The following is a 27,999-nucleotide window of genomic DNA, read 5'->3' on the forward strand; positions in this document are numbered from 1 at the left end:
AGGAATCCCCTAAGTCTGGCAGCAAGATGGAACTCCCTACCACAACAATAAGAATACCCAGGCATGGCTCGTGCTAATATACTACACTTCTTCTTGTGTAAAGACTTATGGCTCCCCAGCTTCCCTGACTTGAACTCGTTTGATCACAAACATTTGCATACAGTACATGTAGGGTGCACTCTTGCACAAAGTCTTTGTCTCCCTCTGGAAAAAATCATCCAACGTAAGATATCAGATATCGATTGTAAGCCATGACTAGAGACGATGGAGGCCATATTCAATAATGCCATGTCCTCTCGTGTAGTTGTTCTTAATTGGGTTCTTAACGGTAAGAAAGGGGGAACTTTTATCCTTTTGAAATCGAATGCTCTGCACACACAATTTGCCTGGACAATCACAAGCCACTGTTTTTGCTCGAAGCTAAAACATAGTTACTTAAGTACGAGCTGCTCAAAAAATCTTGAAAAGAGGTAGCAAACCGGTTAGAATGCCTTTATCACTACACTTCGAAAAAAATATGCCGTTTTGAGGTCGAGCAGATATTGCAGAAGTTTGACCGTCTGGATGTGCGAAAGGGTTGAACCGAGTGAGGTGACACTGTGTATACACAATAATGAGCAGAAGAATAAAATACATCAGTTGATCAGAAGCATGCTACGTCAATGGTGACCCCGACGTGACTGGAAAAATAATTCAACAAAATGGCTACCCCCGACGATATCAAGCCGGTTATTGAGGTTAGTGCAGCCTCAGTGAAGCTTCCTTCCCTATGGTGCAATCATATTGAACTCTGGTTCGCCAAAACTGAAGCCGAATTTACCAAAGCCAACATCACAACTGAGCCTACCAAGTGGGCCCAAGTTGTTACAGTTTTGGAACATGAATTACAGGGTCATTGGAGGCCAGTAAGTTTTTTCAGCAAAAAGTTATCCAACTCGGAGGAGTGCTACTCCAGCTTTGACCGTGAATTGTTATCGATAGCGATATATTTGGCCATCCGGCATTTCAAGTTCTTTATCGAGGGGATGGATTAGGGACCATAAGCCCCTGACTGGAGCAATGTCCAACTACGTATAACCCTACGCAAACTGATATGCAAACAAGACGATTAATCTACATTGCCCAATTTACTTCGGATCTTCGATACGTGCCAGGGTCTGAAAACATCGTTGCTGATGGTCTCTCTAGATCTCCCATAAGCGTATCGGTCATTGAACTTGACGATCCCCTAACAAAAGAGGTTGTTGAAGCACATTCAAAATGGCCTTGGATCGCACAATTAAAGCAAAATATTTCTCAGCATCTGTATTTTGCAGAGGTCTTCCCGGGACAACGATCAGCCCTGTGTGGTATTAGACGACAGTACCCGAGATTGCTAGTTCCACCAGCCGTTCGTGACCTTTATATCATAACTTTACATCGCATATCACATCCTGGAATTTCCGCAACCCGTCGACTAATCTCTGATCGGTATGTGTGACCAAATTTATCTGCCGATTCTTAACGGATTGTGAGAGAATGCTTTGCTTGCCAGCAGGTCAAAGTACAATCTCATATCAAGACCCCGATCGATCATTTTCCACCACCAACTTCCAGATTTTCCGACATTCACGTTGACATTGTGGGACCACTTCCCCGATGTGAAGGATCTCGCTACGTGTTTACAATCATGGACCGGTACACCCGATGGCCAGCAACATTCCCCATGAGCGATTTCACAACACAAGAATGTGTTAAACAAGTACTCCATTGGGTTGGTATGATTGGTCTTACCAGGACGTGGGTATATCAGACCGTGGTAGCCAGTTTAAGTCTGAACTGTGGTCTGGGATAATGTCTGCGCTTGGGATTTCTCATGGGACTACCACGCCTTTCCATCCACAATCTAATGGAATGATCGAGAGAGTTCACCGCACTTTGAAGACGTCCATAAAAACAACGCGTCCGTCCGACGACTCCTGATTAAAACGATTACCCATAATTCTACTGGGCCTCCGTTCAAACATCAACCCTGATATCGGTCATAGCCCTGCCCAAATGACTTTAGGTCTTTCATCAAGACTACCTGGTGTCATTTTTTTCGACACTATTAAGGGCACTAGAAACCAAAGAGAAGAAATACGAGAACTAATAGCCTATCTTAACAATATTCCTTTTTCACCACCAAAGCGCCATGGAACCACAAAGATTTCCCAAAAGTCTAATTTACACTCGGCCTCTCACGTGTGGATTCGAGCCGAAAACAAAGTTGGACTCGAACCAGCCTATCAAGGTCCTTATGAAAACATCAAACTCCAATCGAAAGTATTTATTGTTCTGAAAGATGGCAAAGAATACTCCATATCAGTGGATAGATTGAAACCTTCGGTCCCATGTAATACATCTTCCTTCAGCTCTCGCATTCCATGGTCGTCATGTCATGTCTTTCCTCCGATTGGTTTTGCTCCTGATTCATTATGATTTATTCAGCGGCTAATTTTAAGGGAAGGGAGAGTGTTTGGTGACCCTGTGTGTTCACAATAATGAGCAGAAGAATAAAATACATCAGTTGATCAGAGCCATGCTACTTCACGAGGCAATGGCAGTAAAACCGGTTAATGCAACCATATCGAAATTCTGCTCGACCTACGAACAACAATTTTTGTCTGAGTCTGATCACTGATCAATGATCACTCAGGATTTGACTTTACCAGTAGGAGGAACTTAACGTTACTGTCCTTATTTTGACTCATTTTTTATTTTCAGAACCAACTCTTGAACCACTTATATAAGCAACTAATCTCCAGGTATAGCTTTATCTTACTCTATAGGATTGATTCATTTCATATTGGGATTTGCATGAGCTTGAATTTTGGCCCTGTTACGACGAATTTAATTTTGCTTTTAGCCCCGTTGCCAAGTCAGTTACCAAGTGAGACACCTGTTTAATTTCCACGGCTCAGTTACCCCTTGATACCTGAAGAATCCTGGTAAATTTTAGGGAAAAAGTTGAAACTCTATTGCCTGATTTTTTTTCAAATCTCTTTAACAAAAAGTGTTGTTTGTTCATAAATGCCTATGTATTCCATTTATTTAAAATAGCTCTTTTTATCTAAATTCAATGTGATGGGGTTTTCACACAAGGATTTATTTCGGGATTATCAAAACGTTGAGCTTGGTCATCTCGTGCCCATATCTGGTATCTTCTCAAATAGAGTTAAAACCAACGTGGTTTCACACATGCACACAAATGGCGGGAACTGACGGAATAAAAGAAATAAGTATCAAATCAACCTGAACGTAAATTTCTAGCCTCTCATGAAGAGAAAGACCATTTCCTCACGTCAGATTTGGCACTGAATGGTTTCAAGTAAAAATTACACCTTCAAAACTGGTTCTCATAAAAGAAAACTGCGTATTCAACAACTGGGTCTCTTTGCATGTAGTTTAACATTGACAACAAGCATATAAGTTAACAAATAGCTGGTTTGACTCAAGCCCTGAATGTACATCCATCTGCATTATTCCATTAATAGGCGGCAATGATAAGCTCTTAGTGGCGATTGGGAGTAGTTCAAAATTTGGACCAGGGTAGGCCCAAACAAAAAACTCTTTGGTTGAAAAATGATTCGTCAATCATGTTGGCTAAACCAGCCACTATAAAAAACTTTTTAACTAAAAGTAAATTCTAATATTACTTACATACTTTTGAATTCAATGAACCCCCTCATTTTTAACCACAAGACACAGGACGTCTAAAACCTCTGCACACTATAACAATGTGTTCCTAAGTCATTGTGTTCCAGGCAGCCCTGATGGTGTTCTTCGATGAACTGATTGAACTTTGGAACTTGCTGTTGGCCACCTACGTTATCCCTGCCGAGATTGAGAAGTCCAATTAATTCATATGTGGTGAGCTGGGGGGCTAAAAGCCCTTGGCCAAAGAGTTGCCAGATCTGAATATAAAGTTATCTTCCTGCCAAGCCTTAGTCTTCTTTGGGGTGTGAGGAGTTGCTTTGTCTGGTTGTAGGACAACTTGTACTTCTGAGCCCTCTGTTGCTAAAGATGGGAGCCCTGGAGCTGAGGTCCTTTAAGCTAATAGGCTGCCATTCGGGTTCACTACAAAAGAGTTGAAGGGTTAAACAAGTTGATTTTGTCACATCTCTCCAGCTGTTTCAATCTGGAGAACTGACTGATTAGCTGGCAAACAATGACAACTCACAATTTCACCCTGATGTCCCCAACAACATTCCTCAGTGTCTTTTGCTGACATTGTGCTCCTTGGCCAACTTCCGAACTGATCCTCATGGATTTTCTCCGGATCTGGCCTTTGATTGCTCTCGTCAAGACCTTTAACCTATTGATGCAAGATCAGCCCCTCCATGATGTTGCTTGCCCATCGCCAGTCCCATCTAGGTGTTTTTTAACATTCTAGACCATAGCCTTTCATAATGGAAAGTTGGATAATAGAAGTTCATAATGTCAACTAGGGCCCTACGTAATGTCAACTTGACGTTGGCAGGCATGGAGTAGATCCGCAAGCTGTTGCCTTTTTGAGTCCATGTCCAATATTTGTGTGGATTTTTCAAATGTTCGTCATGAAATTCATTCACAAAACTCTAATTCATTTTCGAAAAATAGTTACAGTTGCCATAGTTGTCATATAAAAACGAGACAAATTTATTTACATATATGTAGAGGATTTTAATTTTTGGGCCCTCCCTGTATTTTTGAGCAAGTCTTGTTTACATGATAACTAGGGCCGGCCAAAACTTTCAGATAAATGTGGCATTTATTGACCCCAAATCTGCATAAAAAATCGACCTAATTTGCTCAAAAATTTGCAAATGAACTTTTCAAAACAACTCGTTCTGGGGGTCAGTAAGGGCTAATTTTGCCTTCCATACCAGACAACATGAAGATGAAAAGGAAAATTATATCCTAATATCTTCCAGCGGTGCCCTCCCTAGGTAGCAGGTTCTTGTCCTGCCCATGGTGCCTCCTGCCCTGATCAGTAGGGCTCGGAAATAAAATTCTTTTTGAGGGCGAAATAATCACTAACAATTTTTTGAAAGCATAGAATAACTTTTTCTGCACGAAAAAAAATTCTCAAACGCAAAGATATACTGTTTAAAAGCAAAAAAGACACATAAAAAGACAACGTGAAACTATTTTTGCAAAAGTTTTAAGCAATTGCCAAAGGTTTCAATACATTGCACTATTTCAAAATCTTAAAAATTCAAAAGCCCTCAAAATGGTCTCCTAACTTAGACCCCCAAATTAATACCCTAAGTCATGCAGGTTTCTAGATCAAATTTGGTTCCTCTGGTTGAAGAGACCTCTAAAATAGAAATATTTTTATATCTGCTCTTTTGTGTGTAAAGTTTGAGATTCTAGTTGCATTTTCAGGAAAAGCTTGAGCCTTTGGCAACAGGAGGAGCAGGATTAATGTGAGAATTAAAGAGCAACTACTTTATTGCGACAAACCTAGAAGATTGGGACAATGCAGCATTTGAAGTAGGTGCACAAGGTATCTTTTATAACACATCTTCAAAAATATCCAAAAGGAAAATAATGCAATATTGCTTTCTGTTTTACGCAATTGAGCCGGTAGGGGTCTAGTACTCCAGATTTTGAGACTCAATGGAACAATAGAATGAGGGAAACATGAATGGCCCAAGACTTTCTTGTTTCAATGTGATTTCAAACGTCGACTGAAATGAATGGCAGTTGTGAACAAGAATCTCTTTCAAAGTCTGTTGCCATATGTATCACTATAGTTTTATACATTGGTGGAGCTAGCTTTCATTATTTTGATTTTATTAGCTACTTAATTCCGTCCTGAGTTTCAAATATTCGAGAACAGATGCATAAAAATCGAAAAAGACAACCACGTGTTGGATGGTTTTATGGATGATTAGGAGTTTGATATTCTGTCAAATGAAAATTCAACTACTGAATAAACGGAAAGAACAGCTTTTTGTCTAGGATCATTCATTTTGAAGCTCTGTATGTCAACGAGATAACACTTGAGCCTTTTGTATATATTTGCAACTGTTGGACGAGTGTTCGTACCGCAGTTGTTATGTAATGCAAACATTAACTTACTGCCAAACTCGAATATTTTGATCGAGTTGAATCGAATTTGTACGCAGAAACTTGCTTTTGCAGTACATTTGAATAAGTTGATTGTCCGTATTCATACTGGTTTTTCTCTCTACCGGTCAGTGGTTGAGCGGATGATAATTTGATAAGGAAACATTTTTTATGTTCGCTGAGCGTGTGAACTGAAAAAGCTCGCTGAGAAGAAAAAAATACGTAGCAGAAAAACAGTGTTCTCCCAAATACGTAACACCCTATTTTTCAATTGGTAGATGTTATTCTTGTATTCCTTTTCGCTTCATCTAATTCTGCTTCTTTTCTTTTTATTCTTTAAGTCTTTAGTACTTGTGGCAAGACTTAGGTATGGTTTGGAGGGTACAACACATTTTTTCATCAAGCGCAAATGGTTTGGTGAAATATTGGTGCCTTGACGTTAGTGAATAGTGCCAAGCCCAAAGACCTCTTTTCCGAGGCCTTGAATTATCGTTCAAGAATTTTAATCCACTATAATCGTGTGCATATTGCATGGGCCTTTTTGTGGAATGCCAAGAATTCAAAGATCGATTCCTAAGTCCTACCCCATGGCTGGGTTAGGACTTTCCAACCAACATTACCTCGCACTAAGCGCCCTGAATATAGAGACGAGCTGGCTCCACTTCGTCAAGCAAACAGTTCGGAAAAATTGTTGTTTTCTATGTGAGACTGATTTTGCATATAGTTAGAGGAAATTTTCGAATCGTTTTAATTCTAAGATTTAATTTTTGCTCGATAAAGATTCCGTTTTCAAAGAAATCAAAATCCCTCTGAAAGCCCATTGTAAAGGATATACTTTAAATCTAAATGCAATACAAAAGTGTTGAGCTTATTTGGAAATGACTGACTAGCTGTTGTGCCTTATCTGGAACCTTTTACAACAAGTTCATGGGATCGGAGGTGCCAGTGCTAGATTTGAAAATATGATTTAGCTAAAAGTCTGTCAAGGAGGCTTCTGACAACTTTTCCTGATACAGATCAACGAATTTTTTTGACTCATTGAACAATCACTAGGGTAGGTTTAAAATCATGACGGGTGGGGTCAAGCCAGAAATTGATGGGATCTCAGCTTTATTGGGGTTTGGTTGGTTTGGCAGTGTTTGAACTCCCGCCCAGCCCAGGTTATTCGACCACCCGCCCAGTGTTGTCCAACATTCAACCATGCCTTAGACAGAAGCCATTTCCTTTTCCCCCCACTCTTATCCGAACGCAAGATGGCGTGAGATCCCTTAGTTTGTCAGCTGACAAGATGGCCACGTGACCAGCTTGGCTCGGATATCAGCCCACATGGAGGGCCGTCCCTTTTGCCCCAGGCAACCATTTCCAGATTTCCAGCGAGTTTCAAGTGGTTAGGTAGGTAAACCAAACGAGTCAGCTATTAATTTTCAAATAATCTGACTGGGATCAATGCTGGCTCATGGACTTACTCTGCCCCAACCAAGCTATTCCTCGGCCTTTCTGAATCCCATGCTCACCTTGTTGGGCTCCCTTTTCTTGGTATTATCTGGTCATTGATCACGTGACCCGTGTTGTCCTCCTTGACTGAGAGAGTGGCCGCCGAGTGAGCTGCTGGGCGGATGAACGGTGGTGTGTGTCTCCGGCCGTGAGTGCGTGTGCGCGTCCATTGTGACTCCATTGTGCCTCCATCCTCCGCCACGCTCAGTTCCAGCCTCCACGAGTTTTCAGTCTCCTCAGTGGGTTGATCGAGCTTCACGGACTGACTGACTGACTGAGTGAGTGAGCGAGTTAGTGAGCGAGCGAACATGGCGATGTGCACCCAACTCTCGAAGAAGTCGCTCTTCCTCCTGTCCAAGGCCAAGGTAAGGCTCAGCCGCATCCGGTCCACCATCTCTCTGAGTTATGACTTCTGATTGGCGGGTTCTGGTTTCAGTTGGCTTCGTCGACGGGTCCGGTGGCTGCGGCTGGTTTCGTCCGTCATGCCTCGGACGACCTCAAATCCGCCTTCGAGGCCAAGATTGGGCCCTTCCAAGCCGAGGTCAAGGCCTTCCGTCAGAGCCACGGCAACACCAAGGTGGGCGAGATCACCGTGGACATGATGTACGGCGGCATGCGGGGCATGAAGGGACTCGTGACCGAGACCAGCGTCTTGGATCCCGATGAGGTAAGTCCACCATGGCACGCCTCTTGGGCGTTGATTTCCTAGAGATTAATCGATGAACTCCATTTTCAGGGCATCCGATTCCGCGGGTTCACCATTCCCGATTGCCAAGATAAGTTGCCCAAGGCCCCCGGCGGTCAGGAGCCTCTCCCCGAGGGGCTCTTCTGGCTCCTCTTGACCGGCGAGATCCCCACTGAAGCCCAGGTAATTTGGACGTATCCGATTATGGGTGTCACAACGTAATGGAGACGCATGCTTTGGCTCGCCTGTCCTCGACTCGACTGAGCTCGACCCGCCCTTCTTGGGCCGACGAAAGCCAGATCAAATGAGTCTGTGGGAACGTTGAAATGCTATGCCGAGATCTCAATGATCGAATTATGCCTGTGAGAACACATGATGGAGACCATACCTACATTATATGACTATCAAAACCCATGATTTCACCCTTTGGCTGATGTTCCACTCGCTTCACTCCATAGGGCGTTCTTTCGCCCCGTCACCGCCAATGTTTATGTCCGACTTTTATTTGTATTATAGGTCCAATCGGTATCCAAGGAGTGGGCGGCCCGTGCCGCTCTGCCCAGTCATGTGGTGAATATGTTGAACAATTTCCCCGCCAACCTTCACCCCATGTCCCAGTTCGCCGCCGCCATCGCCGCTCTGAACTCTGAATCCAAGTTTGCCAAGGCATACGCCGACGGCCTCCACAAGTCTAAGTACTGGGACCCCGTATACGAGGACTCCATGGACCTCATCGCCAAATTACCCGTCGTAGCCGCCACCATCTACAACAACCTATACCGCGATGGCGCTACCCCCGCTCCCATTGATCCCGAGAAGGATTGGGCACATAACTTCACGCAGATGATCGGCTACCAAGATCCCATGTTCACCGAGCTCATGCGTCTCTACCTGACCATTCACACGTAAGAGTAGCCTGCCTTTCCAGTGCCACTGACTTCCAGTCATCCGCTAAACATGATGTTCACGTTTTACCTACATTATATGAGCTAAATGCCATGCTTTTAAGACACTCAATATTATCTGAAATTCTATCACCATCCACGATGCCTCGGAAGGGTGTGGAGCACGAGAAATGTCAAGTAATAAGAGTCTTCTTTGTCACTTCCAGCGATCACGAAGGAGGCAATGTCTCTGCCCACGCCACCCATTTGGTGGGGTCAGCACTGTCCGATCCTTACTTGTCATTGTGCGCAGGCATGTGCGGCTTGGCCGGACCTCTCCACGGTTTGGCTAATCAAGAGGTCCTCGTCTTCTTGTCCAAGGTGAGTGCACCCTAGCCCAAATTGATCTTTGTCCTACCTTGATTATTAACATGATGCTCTAAGCATGTATTACTTGAAGGGTCTTCGATAGAAGACTCTCTTGAAACCAAATTCTCTCTGATCTCATTCAAAATAAGCTTGTAATTGCCCGAAATAGCCCATGGATCCTAATTGACCCGACCTACGTTGTTTTTGTCCAATAGGTGGCCAAAGACATCGGCCTGGATGCCAACGACGAACAATTGAAGGAATACGTGTGGGGTCTTCTCAAGTCCGGACAAGTGGTGCCCGGATACGGACACGCCGTGCTTCGCAAGACTGATCCTCGATATACGTGTCAACGAGAGTTCGCTCTGAAACATCTGCCTGATGACAAATTGTTCAAGCTGGTGTCCAACTTGTACTCTGTGGTGCCACCCATTCTTATGGAAACTGGCAAAGTCAAAAACCCATGGCCCAACGTAGACGCCCACTCCGGTGTTCTTCTCCAGTACTACGGTATGAAGGAGATGAACTACTACACTGTTCTCTTCGGTGTCAGTCGGGCATTAGGTAAGTTGGAGAAGAAACCCCCCGTCATCTAAAATCAATAGGCATACATCTTTGACAATTATGATCTTCTCCACGTAGGCGTGTGCTCCTCCTTGGTCTGGGACCGTGCTCTTGGTTTGCCTTTGGAACGCCCCAAGTCCATGTCCACGGAAGGACTCAAGAAGCTGGTGAAGGCTTAAAATGGAATTGACGCAGCTACGATGAACGAGAAAAGAAGAACGAGTACTTGGAAGCCGTATCCTTTTGTACGTTTCTTAGTAAGGAAAGCTCAAGTTCCGGCGTGAAATTTGGCTGAATCAGAACCAAAATATTATATTTGACAGTAGCGTTTGTCTCTGTAGAGAACCCTCCTCTAACTCTCCTCCCTTCACCATCATACACACGTCTTGTTGTTAGGTAATTTCTTGAACGAAGGAGAAGCAATACCAAATATTTGTGCCTCTCTCCCGTGTGAATGTGACCAGTTGTTCATGAAGCGTACGTCAATTATGCAAATGTTCGGGGTTAAGATTGAATGATGCTATTAATAGAAAGAGAAATATACGAATTGAATCTTCTGTGACAAGTTCCCGCCGTTGCGTTGACTTCCCTAATTCCAAGGTGGCTCACGTCCAAACGAAACAAATATTGCTAAACCATTCATTCATTCAGTTATTCAATCGTTCCAATCGCTCGGACCTCAGGGTTATGGAGAAATTTGTTTGCATTTCATAGCCAGCCAGTCAGTCAGCCAGTCGGTCTAAAGAGCACAAGAAAAACGGTATTAAATACCAGTGCCTAAGGCCTAGGACACTAAGGAGGACTGGCAGCAGGCGAGGGCTCTTGTTAACTCGAGCGCCGATTTTTGGACAGTTGGTTGTGGCAAGCTATTTGGATTTGGTGACGCAACCCCACGAAATGATCGCACCTCCTCTGGAATACTGGAAAAGAGAACCAACCGCATGTGTGAAGAGCAGAAAGGTATAACCAGCCAAACACGAAATGCATTGTCTAAAAATCCTTGGTCCTCGGAACGTAGCAATTGGATTCGTGTGAACTCAGGAGTCTCCTCTCTCTCTCTCTCTCTTTCTCTCTGCATGTAGTATGTAGTTGTGTGTACTAGTGGGTTAAAATTCTGCTGATGGTCATTGCCGTGAGAAACTCCAGCAAACTTGAAATTCTCTGGTCCTACTTGGACAGATTAAAATGTGAATCTATCCTCATTTGGCGAAATAGACGCATTTTCAAATCGAATCTTTCATGAATGTCAGACTGAGATTGGCTGGGTTATCCTATCTCGGTATAATTGCCCATTTGGCTTCCTAGAGTAAAGTAGTAGTCTCCAGAACATTAACGACTTGTATGTCCACGTCAGAAGTCAGCCTCGCTTGAAAAATAAAGGTGCCGGCTGACGGGACCTCATCTTGTAATAAAACTCCTGTCTTATGCAGAACAATAATTTGAGAGCCCTCTTTGAGAGTCCATCGAGATCGTGAAGTCCGTACGCAAAAACGGCGTACGAGTCCTGAAAAGATGAAGGAAGACCCTCTAGTCCGTTCTGCGTTCCCTAACATGTAGCGCGGAGCGATGATGGAGTGACTGTGAATGGACGAACGGCGATTGTCGCGGTCTGTTTGCAATCAAGGAGCAGAGCGAAATGATTGAGCTCCCAATCCCCGTGCAGAGTCCTGATTGAACACATTTTTCCGTCTTCTGGCTTGTTTCTGTTGGATGGTCGCAATTTTCTCATCGATGATTTTTACCAGGCCCGGGCCATCATCTCGGATCACTCGCCGAGGACACCCGGAGTGGCTCAAGCATGTTCGTTTCAACGACGGCCTGTTGATCGAGCTCTCTCATAGGGATTGATTGGCATCAGGAATTCAAGCCAGGGTATGGTAATCCGAGTAATGGAGACTTGAGTCGATTCTCAAGTTGTGAGGCACACTTTGACATTGAATTTAGGACAGCTCTTGAACATGAAGATTGCTGATGAACACAATCACCGATTTGGTGCTCTTAACTCATGATCGTCCATTACGCGAGATCTGGTTTCGTTCTGCTCGTGATTTAGTGAAGTGAAGTGAGTGATCATGGTGAGCAAGGGTTAGAGAAAGAAAAACACGCACAGACACAGACGCACCATACACACACGCTCAACAAATCAAAGGGAAGCATGGCGCGGAATCATTACACAGTGTCCACGCCTTTGTCAACCATCCAAAGAAGCTCATCCAACTTGATTCACGGCAAATCGACCAACCCTTTAGTGCCTTTTATCCCAGAGGAAGTGGCTTTCCTGGACGAGACCCTTCGCTCCTATGACTTGAATTCCAACGAAATTAAACACGTGTCTACCATCAGTGTTGGTGGAAATTTGGGAACAATGGATGCGGAGACAAGTGGGGTCACCGACGACAGGAAAATGTCAACGGCCACGTCTCTGGGCTCTGCACAATATCTCAGCCCTACCACGGAATCAAGTTCGATGAGAAGCAAAATGTCCTCAAGTAATCCGTCTTTTGAAACCTCTGGCCTCCCTGAGCCCTCGCGGCTACCTCCCACCAGAAGGAACACGTCTTTAAGTGAATCAAGCGCATACTACTATGGCCAAATCAGTCATAATCCTGGATATGCTCCAACCAACCCCCAAGTGGGCCAGAAATCTCTCACCCGACCTCAAGTTCATCGAGCTTTAAGTGGGCCAATTTGGCACGGCACCGTGACCAAGGACAGGCCATCTTTTCACCTTCAGACTGCGCATCATAACTTTATTGGTGGCGATGCACGATTGTCGAGAAATGGTATTTGCAGGCCTTCTCTAGCAATGCATTTGGTCAGTGGTGTTTCAATTTGGTCTAACAAGCAAACATAGCCTCATAAACATCTTACTTTCTGAGAACAGATACATACATTGCAAGTCACTCAGGGGCAATCGCATTTAATCCCAGTCTGTCTGAATGGAAAAAAAACAACCCAACTGAATGTCTGTCATTTCATTACACTGTCGGAATCAGTTTTATGATTTTGCCTTATATGGTTATAAACTTCATCGTAAACGACTCATGATCTATGATCTAAGCCTTAGCTACTACTGAAGACACTCAAATGCATTGCTTGCTCAACAACAAATCTGCCCAATAGGTCAGACGAACATTGGCAGTAAAAAAGGAGGTGTTAATGGAACTTATCTTCATCACCGCTATCCACAATCTGGAAGCTCAGCATCTACCATGAGAGGTCGCGAGGCTTCCATGGCGAATGGAATGACAGTGACACCCAACGGCAATGGCACTACATACTCAATCAGATCAGACAAAGTGGGATTCAATTCAGCTCTAAGCAAGGCCCAATTCAATTACAACAGGTAAGTGGGAAAAAAGTCACACTCCGGGAAATGACTTCCTTGCAGCAATTAAAGCTAATGAGGATAAACGACCTTGCCCCTACTCAAGCTTCCGACTTCTTGGACATTTTTTGTTAAGAGGGCCAACATAATTGGGGGCCTTGGAAATTCATTGTTATTGATGATTGCATCGAACATCAAATGGCAGATCGGACGGCAACAATGATCATGAAAAAGGCATCAGAATTCCTGTTAGGCGACAGATTGAGATGTTCGTTCATCCAGTGACCGATCTTCCACTGATTATGGCTGTCTTTCCACGACATTGGAAGTATTCAAAGCATGTTCGAAGCAAGTCAATGGTGGCCTTCCGAATGTCAGGATTGGTAATGCAGTACAGAAAGAAGTTCTTCGAGTATTTCAAAGCATTTAGGGAGTTAGCTATACTCTTGAAGAGAGATCGATCCTCAAATTGTTCCCATTGATCAGGGAGGTTCGTGTAGAAGAAGTAGGAAATGTTTCCAGGCGTCGTCAAAATACCATGGCTCACAGCCATCACAATCAGGAGAATGCTCATTTTGAGCTCCTTTCTCGACTCTTTGCTGGGCATTCCAAATAAGGCGATCTTTTTCTTTTTCCCTTTGTTCTTTGGATTCGCTTCCTTTGAAAATCGAGATGATGAGTTGTCCATAGTTGACATAAGAGATGGACGTCGGGATGTGATTCCAGACTCTTCTTCAGAATTCATGGGACTCGTGCCATCACACGAAACCAACCCTGGGACAGTCAAGGTGTTTGATATCGACATCATTTGTCTGGCGGTGGTTGTCACGATGGAAATCTCAGCACCTCGTTCCTCAACTCGTCTTCGTTTTTCCCGTTCAAGCTGGAGGCGTTTTCGCTCCTCTTCTCGTCTTCGAGTTCGAGCTTGAAGCTTTCGCCTTTGCTTCCAAACTTTTCGCAGTTTGAAAACCATTGCAATGTTCAACGAGAAGATCAAAAGTAAAGGACAGAGCTTGATAATGACGAGGTAAACGTAGCCGTAGATCGCCCATAACAGGGACTGAGTGATATCACTAGTGGCATGCGTCCAACATTCGTCTTGATGGTCTTCTAGAGTTTGCCTTGGTGGGTCTTCCTCTTCTGGAGGGCATGGGATCACATTGACTTGAAAGAAGTATGGCAAGTGGAGCAGGAAACTGAGAACCAAACACCCAGTGACTACTTGCTTGACATGGTACTTCTTCCTACTCCATTCGCACAGATTGATCTTGTCAATGTCCCGTAGGATTCGAAACCTGGAAATGGTCATGCAGACCACCACGAGGTCGGACCCTGACCCAAATGTGTTCCACAGTGGAGTCAAACAAACCCAAACATAGAAAATGAGGGCATAACTACTGGAAGTTATTCCGTCTTTGGAAATGAAGTAGCCCAAATCAGTGAAAATACATGCTTGGACGGTGAATAACAAGTAACCAATATCTGTGAGGGAGAGGAGCTGCATGTAGGTGAACATGAACCCTTTGAAGTTTCCACGCTGAAGAACGATCAAATTCACCGTGTTCCCAATAATCCCGATGGCCGAGATAATTGGCAGAACCACGCAATAGTTCCAGAAATACTCTTCACTTAATTGGTAAAACATTGATCACGTCTGAACCTTCGGGCTCGAGGTCATTCTTGACACTGGGGAAAATGAACAGAGTGCTCTTATCTGCCAGTCCATTTTTGGAACAAATCCATCCGCACACACATTAGTTGTGTCAACATAACAGACAACGAGAGGTCCAACAAATGAAGGTATTCAAAATAATTTAGTTATAAGAGATACTCTAAGGTATTCATAGCGGCAATATCAACAGATGGCATTCATTTCAAATGGTCTAATTGTAAATTATCCGAATTAATAACTGAAGACACGCGCTCTTTTATCCTATTCTAAAAAGTAATGCGTAATGGGAGAGAAAAATGAAGCAAATAGCCCCATACAACCTTCCAGATAAGATAGCTCGTTCCATTATCCATGATGGAATTATTTCCTTTTTTTACTTCTCTGACAAGTTTACTCATATGGGTATGACGTCAACGTAGGAAAAGTCATTATAGTTGATGCTAAGGATCGCTACCCCAATATAAGTTGCGACATTTAAAGAGAACTGCAATGGTCTCTTCTCGAACCCGTTTGTTCCCAATGCAATACAGCAGGAAATTAATTGAATAATTCAGTACCATAAGTACGTGAGCCACGCACACAGGAATCGACCGAGCGGGAATATTGGACCAGTAATCGGGAACGAAGACGTAGATCATGCTCAAGCATTTAAACGGCGTGGCCAAGAGGACGTGACTGGCTACAATGAGGAGAAGGACACGGCTCCGCTTGATTTCACGGGCAGTGGTATTTCGTTTCAAAGTGGGACTGAAAGCGAGGTGGAGAACACGCAATGATCAATCTCGAGACGGTCACTCAACCTCGAGCAAACTACCTGAAGAATCGGCAAATCCATGTTTTGGGTTTAGCACATGGTCGTTTGACACGAAAGGGCCAAACCGTTGTGGGTTGGTGATTAATTGCATTGTTGTCAATTCCTTGGAAAATTGTGGCCTCATCCCCGCTTGTGAAATTTTGATCCACCAACCTCGAAATGGTTGGGATATCATTGTTGGCTACCTCTGATTCTGGTCGGAAAATCTGGGCTTTCTTTTTGTTGAGATCTTTGAACATCTCTCTTTGCTTGACAATTGACCGCAGTCTCCAATACATCCACGCGTTCATGGTTGACACAATAATGATGGGCAGGATCCGCACCATGACCATATGAGTAACCACAAAAATCTCCCATGTAAGACTTTCACTCATAGCTGATGGCTGAATTGTCCAGCAGTCTGGATCTGGTTCCCAATCAGGGCTGAAAAAGTGATTCATTGAACTTCAGGCTTCAAGAATCGTACTTGATTTGTAAACCGACTTACTCTATTGGAAAAGGCGTGGTGTCATTGTTCCAAATCAAGGCTTGGCATGGGATGACGTTATACTGAAAACCAAATGGCACTTGAAGGAGAATGATGCTCACCAATATCGCCATCAGCTCGGCTCGAATCATCCATTTGGTATAAAGCTCTCGTTGAAGCTCGTCAATTTTTCGCATAACCAGTACCCGATTCAAGGTCAAGAAAGTAACAATGAGGTCGGAACAGGACCCAAAAGCATTGGTGAGTGAGGGTAAAATATTGAACATGTAATTCTCCAGAGCTTTTGACGTGGACGAGACATGAAGCCCTTGATCTCCCTCTGTTTGCACGTAACCATGGACACTGGCATAATAGCAGACTTGCAGGGTGAAGATCAGGAAAAATATGTCAGAAATGGCCAATCCCCGGAGGAAAACAAACATGTTGCATTTGAACTTCTTTCTACGGAGCACAAAGAAACTGAGCAAGTTCCCAACAATGCCAAAGCCTCCAAGGATGGGAATGATCACTTCATAAGTCAATACCACTATGAGATCAGGCGAATTACTCTCCGGAAGATCCTCGTTGTCGTCAACCGATCCGTTCATGGTGCCATTCATTGTGATAGGACACCACAGAAACATACGTAACCTCTCTTTATCCGGTACTAAGTGCCACTGAAGTTCTTATCGTTTTATGGACTCTAAATCATTCGGGTGCTAATCTATTTCTATGTGAGATGAAATACCGTCGCCACCCGAAAGCTAGTCTGAACCCTTTGTAAGCTCAAAAGTTACTCATGATATTATGGCCCAATGGATGATGTTCTTCCATAACTTTGTTTGTTCAACCATGAAATTGTAACGAGATCGTGGCGTGACAATTATTGAAGAGCCTAATTTATTGGCCCGCATTTATGGCTGGCCTATCCCAGGCATTTAGTCCCATTTGACAGTAATGTAGTTCCATTGTTGGCGTGGAAACCTCGATCAAACTTGAATTGGGCCTGAATATCTTTTTCCGACATAAGAGCCTCCATCTCACACTTGATATCTTGGCCATTAATGACATGTTTGTCCAACTTGTGGTACAGATCCGAAATTATTCCTATGGAGAAAAAAAGAAACAATATTGAATTTCTTCTTAGTATTACATTTTCTGAAATTGTAGATTGTGTTTTCAATTTTACCATTTTGGCCTTTTTTAACATGTTAAATCAGACAACATTGGGAAAATTTGTTTTTTGTTTAGATTAGACAACTGTAGCAAAAGAATTAATCCTAAAGCTAGAGCGGAACTTTTGTAAAGAATGGGATGTTTGCTATGGTTGGATTTGTGTGCGACAAGCAGACGCCATTTTTTAAAGCAAAGGAGTGAATTTTAGATCGGGAAAGGATTCAACTTATGTACTCTAGTACGACCATTTTTCGATCAAAGATGCACTGCTTCGCTTTAAAAAAATGGGCTCAGGATCTCCCTGAAGCTAACTTTAATGGTCGACTTTTGTGTGCCATGGCCAATTATGTCGCTTTGATCATTCTGCTTATGAAACGTTTGTCCTTTATCAGGGCAATAATGCATTAAGAGTTTGGCGTGCTCAAATTCCTGTACTGTATTGAATGGAACCTCTTATAATGCATTTGTGGGTACCGTGAGCGAAAGAAAACCCAATCTTTTTCCATGAATTCATTGAGTAAATTTTCTGACGAGTAATTCATTGTCAGACGTCAAGTTTGCGAATCAACTGAGGTCAGCCAAAATGAAAGATTTCCGTGCAAATACCTCGGAGTCGACTCTTGCCAGGATTCACTATCACAGCCATGTTGAGCAGATCGAGGCCAAATCCCAGGCTATGGGCCAATTTCTCCTGTGTTTCAGCCGTGTCCCGACTTTCTAGATCGTGTTCCACTTCCATGAGCAATTGATTCAGGAATCGCAGCTTCAGATCAACAATCAGATTATGCGTTGGGCGGAGGAACCTCCCGAGATGCTGGATCACATCGAACGTGTCGCCGGACACCTGGGTGTTCCCACTCCCTTTCCCAACGAACTTCATGGCCGTATCCAGCATCATCTTGCCCTAAATTGGCGAGATCTTCCGTGAGACATTCTTCAATCATTCCCTGGCTTTGTAGTTCTCACTCTTTCGGATGGAACAATTGTGGCACAGGATTCGCATCTAAAGTCGGAATTGAGATCAATCGGGTTCTCTGGGAGAACGTCGCCTCCGCATGGGGAACATTTTAGGGCGGCAAGTTTGGCTCCCAACTCTTTGGGATCATGGCATCGAGCACAGTGGCACACGAATAATTTCGTTTGTTGAAGAATGACCTAAATTTGATAACTTCGTAAGTTGAAAGAGGAATTTCCTTGGAGGAGTGAGTACTTCATGTTTCCAATCGTACCTGTCTCAATGGAGTGGACATCAATGGCGGAGTATAGGACAAAGTCAGTTCGTCGCCTGGTTGTAAGTCTTGAGCGCTCATGACGCACATGTTGTTGTTCTCGTCAAAGAACTTGAAGCAATTGGGAACACAGTCATGGTTGATATGAGCAATATCCAAGAAGAGCCCTCGAGCTTGCAACTGGTTCCATCCCAGTTCGTAGCAATTGGTATCCAAAATCCCACAAGCCTTGTGAATGAAAGCCTCGCTAAATCTCTCTTTCAGTTGAAGTTGCTCCCGAAGGGTTCGGGCCACGGTGACCTGATTGAAGCAATAAATCAAAGTGTCTTGTCGACTCTCGGCGTTATCGTGGAGGAAGAGTATTTCTGGATTTCGTTCCGCTCTCAAGAGAAACCTCAATGGGGTCACAATGTTGTACAGAGCTCTTGCGCCTTTTTCAGTGCTGGGATTGAACCGGTGACCGGCCTGTTGAAAGATTTGGCATTCAGAATCGTGGAGAGGCCGCAACTCAAGGTTGGAACAAGACTGGCACAAGGTGGAACCACATTTCGAACAACAATACTCGAGATCTTTGGTACTGAGCTTGGTGAAGCATTCGAGGCACACCAGTGGAGACGTCTGCTTAGGACCAATTACGGCGGCTTGTTCCAATAATACGAGATTTCCAGCCTCCACGGGTTCCAATAGGAACGCTCCTCGACCTTTATTGGCACTAAACTTGATCTCATAGCTCACCGACTTAATCACGCTACCAATAGTGTTGAGTTTGACCTCTTGCTTCAGGCTTCCATTGGTGTTCATTTTGATCGGATCATTCCTGAAATTAGGAGTCTTGGACAAATGCTTGTGGATGAGAGACATATTAGGGCCCTTGTTGCGTCTGACTCTACATTCAAATGTTTGTGAGCAATCCCATGTCGACTTCAAGAGGACCACTCGAACAATGACCACTTCGAGCGAAGCAAGATTTGATGGTGTCAGAAATAGGGGTGCGCACCGAGTAGAAATCTTTATAGGGTAAAGCGTTAATGCCTACGAAATGGCAAATTTGCGAAATAGAATGATTCTATTCATTAGTTAAGGATATTACTCTCTAATGGCTTGAACTGCTCATAGGTCTAAGATCAAAGCAGTGTTCAAACCACTTGTTTCGTCTTCGTCATGTTTTTTGCCTGTGCAAGATATGGTCTTTGCTTAAAAGTAAGGCAATTTTCCCACAGGTTTTGACGATTGAGTTAACATTTGAAGTTGTCAGTATATTATCCTAAAGCACTGAACTCGATAAAAGACGGAGAACCCGACGTTCAGATATTTAACTTGTAACAAAAATTCTATCTTGCAATATGTAAACAAGATTACTCGCAATTGTCAAATGATCAAAGGCCATCAATACCAAATCAATCAAAGAGCTTAAAGTGATATACGTAGCGCACGTGCACTAGTATCTCTCAGTTTTTGATTAATAATGCTTCTTTTGATGTAAGTTTCTAGGTTTTAGACGTACGTACGTGTGTGTGGGGGGAGGGGGGGGCAAGACCTGTACGATATGTGTACTTTCTCCGTAGATATTACTACACGTCATTTCTTTTATGCGCCTTGGATTAGGATTTCGGCGAAGTTCCTTGTCAAGTAAACGGGCAATTGAGCTACTAATGAGGCGGCAAAAGACAGCCAAACGACATTCGAGTCCGAGCAACTTGGATCAAGTCACTTGACAGAAGATGTTGGACCTAAACTTGCCAAAAAATAAAGCTTTGGACATATTAAATGTCTACTAAAATCAAGGTTAGTGTAAAAAACGGGTTTCCAGACACCCGTTTCATGACCTGACGTTTATTAAACCGGTATAAAGTGCTGGCGTTCTCTTATAATCCGTGAGTCGTGAAAAAAGTACTTTCGGCGTTGTAAGATAGATTTTTCTAATTCAAAACACTTCGAGTGAGTATATTTGTTATTCTTCTAATTCCGTAGGTGATGTCAAGCAAATGATAGTAGTGATTAGCGATTCTAGAAACTTGCTTTCAAATTTTCATCACAAACACGAACTTGAAAAAATGAAAACTGAAGGGTGCATGTTTCAGTGTAATTGTGATAGAGAAAATCTTCCCGCCCGCCATTTGCCTCTAGGCATTTTGGAACAACTGTATTGAGTTATCGGTATTGTCTTGTCTCCCTCCTCGGGGTGGAGGAATAATGTCTGCAGATAAACATACCTAGGATATCTAGTTTCTGAAACAGTAAATTGAAATTTGGGCCTTGAACCCAGAGTGGGCTCCCAATCGCCCAAAGAATATCATTCAATGAGATATAATTCTCGCAATAACGAGTTGAAATATAATTGATAACAAGTCAGTTGAAAACTATAGATATATTGCCCAGCCAACCTGCCCTGCGCATATATTTAATTTGTCATTTTCTTTTTGATTTGCTGGTTTGTTGAAGCAAACAGTATTCTGATATTCAGCCGAAATAATAGCGCAATGAAAGAATTACACCTAAAATGGCATTTTGGGGATTTTGTAAGACAACTTCACTCTAGTATTCGTACATTTAGGCAAGCGTCGGTACCAGCAAACAAACTTGCCTGCCAATGCCAGTCATGCAAAATTGGCGTTTCAAACTGGTTTTAACGACGATTACCTTTCCTCATACAGCAATGGGAAAGAAGGGTCAGCTTCTCAAAAACGTGTTTGCAGCCCTAAAATTGCATCACTGACACTGGTACGAGCAAACAAACGAGCCTGCCAGAGCTTGCCTAAACGTCCCCATAGTTCAAAATTCAATTGGATCACGGTGCGAGTTTGTTGTGAAGTTTTTTTCTGTTTTTCCTCCTCAATATGCCCAATGTCGGACTGTCGCACTACATTTTTTCCTTCATTGCTAATGATCTCGGGAGACTTCCTTGCTCCAAGGTCCTCAAAACCTTATCAGAAGTACCTCTCCACTATACTCAACCTGAATTCATTATGATTGGTAATATTTGAGCATTTGAAAGCATGACGATTAACGAACCTATCGTAAATAGTCTCCCAAACTCGTTCTGTTCTCGAAGTTTTCGAAGTGCTCAATATTTGTCATCAGGCAAGAAATCAGGTGCAAACATTTGTCTTGAAAGCAAGAAAATGCCCAATCAATTTAATGAAAGAACTCAACCTTGACTTAGTCGGTTTTTACATTTCGTTTACTTTCTCTGAAATAGCTCTGATGTTGGCTCATTTTGGACGACCCAAGCCTGCGTCTATATATGAGATGAAAGAAGGTTTATTAACAAAGTATCCAGTCTCAAATAAAAAGTTGTTGTCTGACTGGTGAAGTAACACATACAGTGTATTCTGTGGGGAGAGTAGCACTGTGTATACCAAGCTTGCGTGCCAATAATTAACAACATAGTACATAGCACGGATTCTCGATTGCCCTAAATTTACCTATTTTGGTTAATTTTGAGGGAGGGAAAGCTTTTTTGTCCTCCAATCCAGAACGAGCATACACATGAAAAAAACATGTGGACCCAGAGCTAGGGGAATCTCCGATCCATTCACTTCACTGCGATAACAAGGCTGTCTTGAAAATGTCTGACATAATCAGAAGCGATTTGTCGCTGAACGTGAATCATTAACGCCCGTCCCATTCCGTACTTGAAAAGAGAGCTTGTCATGCCCAACATGACATATTTCAGATCTTGGCTCATTGCAAGTTGAGCCAAGTAAAATGTTATAAATATTACGAAAATGTGTTGAATTCATTTTCGGAAACGTCCATGATTATGATTTTTCTAGTTCAGGCACGGATCTGGAAGGACGGTTCCTTGTAAATCAATTCCTCTAAATCACGCTCTAAATTGCAAGCAAGCCTCCCAACAAAACTGAGCAACTTAACACCACCCTATTTGAACAATAAACCATTGGAAATAAACACAGTGCAATTCAAAAATGAATGTAGAAAAAGATACCTTATTTTCCAACAATGATCGTCAATGTTCGTGTCACAACAATAACCTGTCGACTCTCTATTCGATCTCACAGTACAGATCGACCCTATTCATGCACATTGACCCTTTATGGCTTTTCCTTGTGCCTCGCTTTGCGCTTTGGGATCGCGGTCCATTCCGAACACCCCACTTTGCTCAAGCTCTTGTCTCAGATTGCTCCCTCAGTTTCAAGTTAAAGTGCTCACGGCTGCATTCTGAATAAGAATCTGAGCATGCTTAGCGTACATACAAATATACAAAAGGCAAAACGCGAGGTAGCGAATGAAAAGATTGCGACCATGTTGTTCAAAAACTATCGAAGACGAATTTGACAAAGATCGCTCTGTCAATTACTCAATACGTTTCTCTCCGGCCTTTGGCAATGATGAAATGGACATCAATATGATGCTTCGTCGTTTTATACTCGTCGTTGCATTTCAGTGGTGTCAAGGTGCATAATTTGAATGGGTATTGAGCACATATGTCCTCACAATTCTGCCCGATCAATTTATCAGGCAAAAACTCTCCCTTCGAAAACTCTAAAGCGGTTGTGGCGTGTTGAAGAAAGATGGGATGTCAACAGTTTTAGAGCTCATCTTACCATGTAAATTGGGCATTCAAAGCAAACAAGAGAAAGTTAACGCCTTGGACCAAAAGAGAAAATTCGAGGCTTAACTAGGTTGCGTCAATGAAAAAGTCAAACGTTGCGCTGAGTCCGGTTTGACTTTTTAATGGAAGTGTCGGGGTAAAGCGGTTAAAGAAAGCCCCGTGCAAAAATATCGGCGACAATATGAGACTTGGTTCCCCAGTTATCAATAAAGCCTGTTTTGTGTGTCTCATGAATGAATTGGCCTTAAGACTGACTCGGCCTCGATTGTTTTTAGTAGCCTCCACCAAAACATTAAGAAAACTGGTCGCGTTTAAACATAAACAAATTACTCCAAATGAATCAGGACAATCCCGTGTTCGTCGTCCTTAGTATAAAGTTAAGTGGCCTAGAATGGAGATCTCCAACAGTTTCGATAAGTTCAATGGCCATTCTTTGAGGTCCAATCACGGCCAAGAGGCAACCCGCTACCCATTGGCCCGTCTCATACCTTCGAGTCGCAAACCCAGCCTACAATCCTTGCGAAGTCGAGACGACCGATTGGATGTGCTTCGATCCACCCTCCGTAGTTTGAAAAATGACCGACTTGAGGACGAGGATACGGCCACCCTCCGAAGTCATCACACGTTGCGCAGGGACAAGCCCACTGAACTGACCCGCGAAGACTTCAGTAGTGTGGTGAATTACGATCAGTTGCCACCTCCTAAGCCCATTCAAGCTACGGTGCAGGTATTGGCGGCTATTGCGGATGTCGCTGACGGATCTCTTTTCCCCAGAGGGGCTTATCCCGTGGGATCTCAAGCCTCATCCAGGCGATCTTCGTTCCATTCTCGCGGAGTACCTTTAACCAAATCGAGGCAACCGTCTTTGAACAGTTACACTTTAAGGTAAGATGACAGAGACACAAGTACTATTTGTCTGTGTATATATGTACGTATTCTAAATATCGCGTCTAATATTCCGGCCGAAGAGAAAATTACGTCCCTAAAAAGTATGGATTATATTTCTCATCTACGATCGATTGTCAATATGCCGGTAAAGTGGAGGAAAGGCTTAGGATGAGGAGTTTTGGCTGTTTTTTCCTCGGAAAGGCTATGTATCACGTGCTGTACATTAATTTCAATTTACATTGATACAAGTTACGGGCACTCCGTTTTTTTTTTCTACCGTTAGTTCCAATTGAATGAGAGCGCTATAATGTATAAGAACTAACTTTCGCGTTTTTGCTTTTCAATGCAGAGTTCGAAGAATAACCCAGAACCTTGATAGCACTGATAATTATCCCTCATTGCATATAAGTGTACTTTATAAAACCAGTTTTAGCTCATCTGGGGAAGGAAAACACATTTGGTTGATTGGGATCAAACATATCATTTCTTATTGAAAAACTGTCCGTCCACTTCAGAAGAATGTCTTAGCCAGATATACATTTCTGATCCATCGTCTCGGAAGCTCATATGGTTTGTTTTCGTTTTGGACAAGGCGTATTGGACCGTAAAATGAAATTCCAAGAAATCTCCTCTCATCGGTCCATTGTTCTTTTTCTTAAATGGCCAAAATTTTCCACCTTAGTAGTGGTTATATCCAGATCATTTCGCCTAGAGAACATTACCCTTTGCAATGGAGCATTGCTTTGCTAGTGGTGTAGCTCCACTAGTTGCATGTGTTATAGTACGTAATAAAGGCGATCGCGTTCCATTTAGCGCGACGATCTACAATTTTCTACCTTCATCGACAAAAACCTGCAATTGATATGAAATGCCTGGTTGGATCACCACCGCAGTACCTCAATACTCTGCAAAGTCATGGCGACTCTGGTTCGCTCGGGGAGAAAAGATCCCTCCAGATATTACCGACAATTCACCTCGCTAACCAGATGTAGAGACAAACCAAGTGAATCCCATCTTTTGTAACTGGCGAAGAACACACACACAGACACACACACCACACATACACACAAACGTACAGATGTGAAGCTGTAGGCATATTCGTCCATCGTAAGCTGTAAGCATATTCGTCCATCGGTCGAAACATGTGTGTGCATGCGTGCAATATATATCTATGTGTGGAGTAGATAGGTTTCCTCCGGAATCACTCTTGCATGATCGGACCAAGCAAGTGCTTACTGGCCACCTTCTAGGGTTGGCTTCCAAATTCTTCCTCAAGTTGTGAAGAATGAATCGAAATATTACAAATGCGGGCATCCAACTTCAATTACGACGACAAGTAATTCCCAAGACCCACTACTGACAACAACGCTTCAGACTGGATGATTATTTAATGGACATCTCGTCGTCACGTTACTCAACGATTGAATGCCAAATGAGTCGAGTTATTTGTTTCTTACGAGTACATGGTAATTCCACACCATATCTCAGTCAATAAATATCCCTCTTTGGTGGTCGGGGATTGTAAACGCTCTAATTTGAACCTATCTCGATCCCAGATGCTCAAAAGATCGTCCTAATGCTGCTGGACGGGACGACGACAACTCTTCGCTTGGTGCCTTTTCGTGAAGATTCTGGTTTTGGAGGTCCTTGTCGATAGAGCGAACGATGGGAAAACTTGTGTAGATGTGAGTGCTTCAGAAAAAGACCCAGAGAGACAGAGAGAGGAATGGGCTGACATGCCTATTACGTTCAGTACTCAAAGCCAGTTTTTCCCCTAAATCGGCCTGTTCCTTTTCTTGAGAGAGAGAGAATAAATAAGCATGTGTGAGGGATTGAGGGAAGTTGCCACAGACTCTCAACGATTGTATGGATTGGAATCTCGGTAGCAGCCAAGCAGTACGGTCACAATCCATCTGTTGAGGTTTCGAATTATGAGCTAGCAGTTGGCTTTGATGGATAGATGGATCATCTCGTTTGCTTTGTCTTGAGTTAATTGCTTAGGATCTGTCTAGGGCTGGAGAAAGCGAAAGTAGCCCTTGGGACATATCCCTCCAGTAACAACATGTAAGTCGGTCCCTGAACAAATCTATCTCGCAGTTTATAGACACATGCACACATGCCAGGAGATGAGAGGGAGCTGAGGTGCTTTTGTCTGTCTGAGCTACGAAGCATGCGAGGTAAAGCCCAGAAGCGCAGGGTGTGCTGCACGTAGGTATATGTGACTGAGCACTCAACTTGTCTGTTCAAGTGTATCATGGCCGAGCACCTGCTCATCCGACTCAGTGTGCTCTTCGTCGCGCTATCCAAGGTGGTGTTCTTCTTCACCAACCCGACCACCGCGGCTACCGCCACCACCACCCGAATGCTATGTATGTACCTATATAGAAAATCCACGTTGGTGTGGAAGCGAGTCCATTCAGGCAAGGGGAGTGGGTAGATGGATCCATCCAAGCCAGGCTTGCTATATCTCTCTTGATGCGCATGAAGACGGACTTAATCGTAATAGATGTGGTCGTCGGCATCTTCGCTTGAATCGTCCCCGTCGTCGTTATCGTCGTCGTCGTCGTCGTCGTCGTGTTCGTAGTCGTCGTTGATTCGATTGTATACATTGATGCTTCTCTGAGCACAACAAAACTTCAGAACATCTCTTTCCAGAAGCACCGAAGGGTCAAATGGGCTAAACGTTGAAAAAGTAGTCGTGTTTAACTCTGAACCGATAACAAATTCGAACGTGACAAGAGACGAGAGAAAGCTTGAGTGTATATATACATTGGGTGACCCAGGATCGTTTTACCGCTGGAAAGTGATTGACTGTGTGTGTGTGTTCATCCTTTATCCTGTTTGTGTTCAAAACAACTGGTTACCCTAATCCAAAATTTTGGCCACTTCCGAGGCCCCGAGTGGTGGTGGGACAATCAAGAGGCGCTACAGCTACGAATCGGCCATGGCTCTCTCAAGAATGTAAGTGATTAGTTATTACTGGCATCCGTTTGAGTGGAGCATGCACACAAAAATGGCTGATTAATTTCTAATGCTCAACCCCAAAACGTGGGTGGGATCAACGGATGAAATTTGTGCTAGATCTCCCAACCGTCATTATGACAATAATAGAAGTCGATGGTTTTGAAATTCATGGACAAGCATTATGTTTTGTGCCCTCGCTCACGGATGAGAACTTCACACCACGACGGCTCAAAACGAACCTATTATTTTGCCATCATTTCTGGGAAAGTCGTGATCATCTGGCGTTTTTCATCAAAGTAGATGATCTGAGGATCTTAAAGGCCGTTGATGAGTGTAGAATGAGGAAATTATCATTATTGCCTGGTCGAGACCCGATTCCGCACACGGCCGATTGACTCTCTCTGATTGTATTAGTTGTCGGTCGAACAACTGGTCTGCGTAACGATCTTTGGAGGGAATTGGCGAATTTGTCTCACTTTCATGTCCAAAACGCACCATGTACTCGCACAGTAGGTACGTACAGTAGGTACGTACATACGTATCACCCTTCAATGGGAAGAAAGACAAACGGCGTACGATTTTCCGTATCGTTCAACCGTCACCGAGCTTGGTTGTTTGTTGGATTTCTATTGAGCAAAACTGCTGAAACAGAAATTAACCGAAATAATGGCACTCAAGGAGTAACACATGAACCTTTGTCTTTGTACCTACATACAGTGCGTACAATAAGAGATGGATGGATGCGATAGAATCTGTGTGAAAATCACGACCAAGCGCACACCACCCTCAGGTTCGATGTGTGAGCATTTACATAA

At 43.4% G+C, this 27,999-nt stretch overlaps 4 protein-coding genes and 1 long non-coding RNA gene across 11 annotated transcripts in view; 3 read left to right on the top strand and 2 right to left on the bottom strand.

Annotated features, from left to right (window-relative positions):
• The first annotated feature begins 409 nt into the window (after nt 1-409).
• Nucleotides 410-2,557, top strand: LOC131882605 (uncharacterized). Its single transcript, XR_009373506.1, has 3 exons — nt 410-737; nt 1,317-1,470; nt 1,597-2,557. It is a non-coding gene; the product is annotated as an uncharacterized LOC131882605 (long non-coding RNA).
• Nucleotides 2,558-7,761: 5,204 nt separating this feature from the next.
• Nucleotides 7,762-10,636, top strand: LOC131882486 (probable citrate synthase 2, mitochondrial). Its single transcript, XM_059229640.1, has 7 exons — nt 7,762-7,934; nt 8,006-8,236; nt 8,306-8,437; nt 8,771-9,159; nt 9,366-9,519; nt 9,723-10,071; nt 10,150-10,636. Exons 1-7 carry the CDS (start codon nt 7,878-7,880, stop codon nt 10,248-10,250), a joined length of 1,413 nt encoding a protein of 470 aa, XP_059085623.1. The 5' UTR covers nt 7,762-7,877; the 3' UTR covers nt 10,251-10,636.
• Nucleotides 10,637-11,737: 1,101 nt separating this feature from the next.
• LOC131882483 (transmembrane ascorbate-dependent reductase CYB561-like) overlaps nt 11,738-27,999 on the top strand; it is a 37,046-nt gene continuing 20,784 nt past the window's right edge. The window contains exons 1-2 of one of the 4 annotated variants that reach the window (XM_059229633.1): nt 11,738-12,854; nt 13,195-13,417. In XM_059229633.1, coding sequence (XP_059085616.1) covers nt 12,227-12,854; nt 13,195-13,417 — 851 coding nt within the window. In that variant the 5' untranslated portion in view covers nt 11,738-12,226. Of the gene's footprint in view, nt 12,855-13,194; nt 13,418-23,535; nt 24,218-27,999 lie in introns of those variants that run through there. The other 3 variants (XM_059229631.1, XM_059229632.1, XM_059229635.1) reach the window with 3 other exon arrangements.
• On the bottom strand, nt 13,546-17,016 carry LOC131882487 (uncharacterized). Of its 3 annotated transcripts, none has more exons than XM_059229641.1 (3): nt 16,373-17,016; nt 15,886-16,308; nt 13,546-15,818 (listed from the first exon to the last, which is right to left on the bottom strand). In XM_059229641.1, the coding sequence occupies exon 3, from the start codon at nt 15,042-15,044 to the stop codon at nt 13,674-13,676; it is 1,371 nt and encodes a 456-aa protein (XP_059085624.1). In that variant the 5' UTR covers nt 15,045-15,818; nt 15,886-16,308; nt 16,373-17,016; the 3' UTR covers nt 13,546-13,673. The 3 variants fall into 3 exon arrangements, with proteins under 3 accessions (XP_059085624.1, XP_059085625.1, XP_059085626.1); XM_059229643.1 differs by having other exon boundaries at nt 15,129-15,818; XM_059229642.1 differs by lacking the exon at nt 16,373-17,016 and having other exon boundaries at nt 15,886-16,363.
• On the bottom strand, nt 17,172-22,935 carry LOC131882485 (SET domain-containing protein SmydA-8-like). 2 transcript variants are annotated; one of them, XM_059229639.1, is made up of 5 exons: nt 22,706-22,935; nt 18,757-19,573; nt 18,494-18,682; nt 18,134-18,431; nt 17,172-17,458 (listed from the first exon to the last, which is right to left on the bottom strand). In XM_059229639.1, the coding sequence occupies exons 2-5, from the start codon at nt 19,555-19,557 to the stop codon at nt 17,277-17,279; spliced, it is 1,470 nt and encodes a 489-aa protein (XP_059085622.1). In that variant the 5' UTR covers nt 19,558-19,573; nt 22,706-22,935; the 3' UTR covers nt 17,172-17,276. The 2 variants fall into 2 exon arrangements, with proteins under 2 accessions (XP_059085622.1, XP_059085621.1); XM_059229638.1 differs by lacking the exon at nt 22,706-22,935 and having other exon boundaries at nt 18,757-20,034.

The sequence above is a fragment of the Tigriopus californicus genome, chromosome 6, assembly GCF_007210705.1.
Source record: "Tigriopus californicus strain San Diego chromosome 6, Tcal_SD_v2.1, whole genome shotgun sequence".
Classification (NCBI taxonomy): domain Eukaryota; kingdom Metazoa; phylum Arthropoda; class Copepoda; order Harpacticoida; family Harpacticidae; genus Tigriopus; species Tigriopus californicus.

Excerpts from the sequence above, each read along its gene's own strand:
- LOC131882486 (XM_059229640.1), top strand. The coding sequence starts at position 7,878 with ATGGCGATGTGCACCCAACTCTCGAAGAAGTCGCTCTTCCTCCTGTCC. Across the intron at positions 9,160-9,365 it reads CTCTACCTGACCATTCACAC|CGATCACGAAGGAGGCAATG; the intron begins GTAAGAGTAGCC and ends TGTCACTTCCAG. Across the intron at positions 9,520-9,722 it reads TCCTCGTCTTCTTGTCCAAG|GTGGCCAAAGACATCGGCCT; the intron begins GTGAGTGCACCC and ends TTTGTCCAATAG.
- LOC131882487 (XM_059229641.1), bottom strand. The coding sequence starts at position 15,044 with ATGTTTTACCAATTAAGTGAAGAGTATTTCTGGAACTATTGCGTGGTT.
- LOC131882485 (XM_059229638.1), bottom strand. The coding sequence starts at position 19,617 with ATGTCTCTCATCCACAAGCATTTGTCCAAGACTCCTAATTTCAGGAAT. Across the intron at positions 18,683-18,756 it reads TGTCCACTCCATTGAGACAG|GTCATTCTTCAACAAACGAA; the intron begins GTACGATTGGAA and ends TATCAAATTTAG. Across the intron at positions 18,432-18,493 it reads CAATTGTTCCATCCGAAAGA|GGCAAGATGATGCTGGATAC; the intron begins GTGAGAACTACA and ends TCGCCAATTTAG.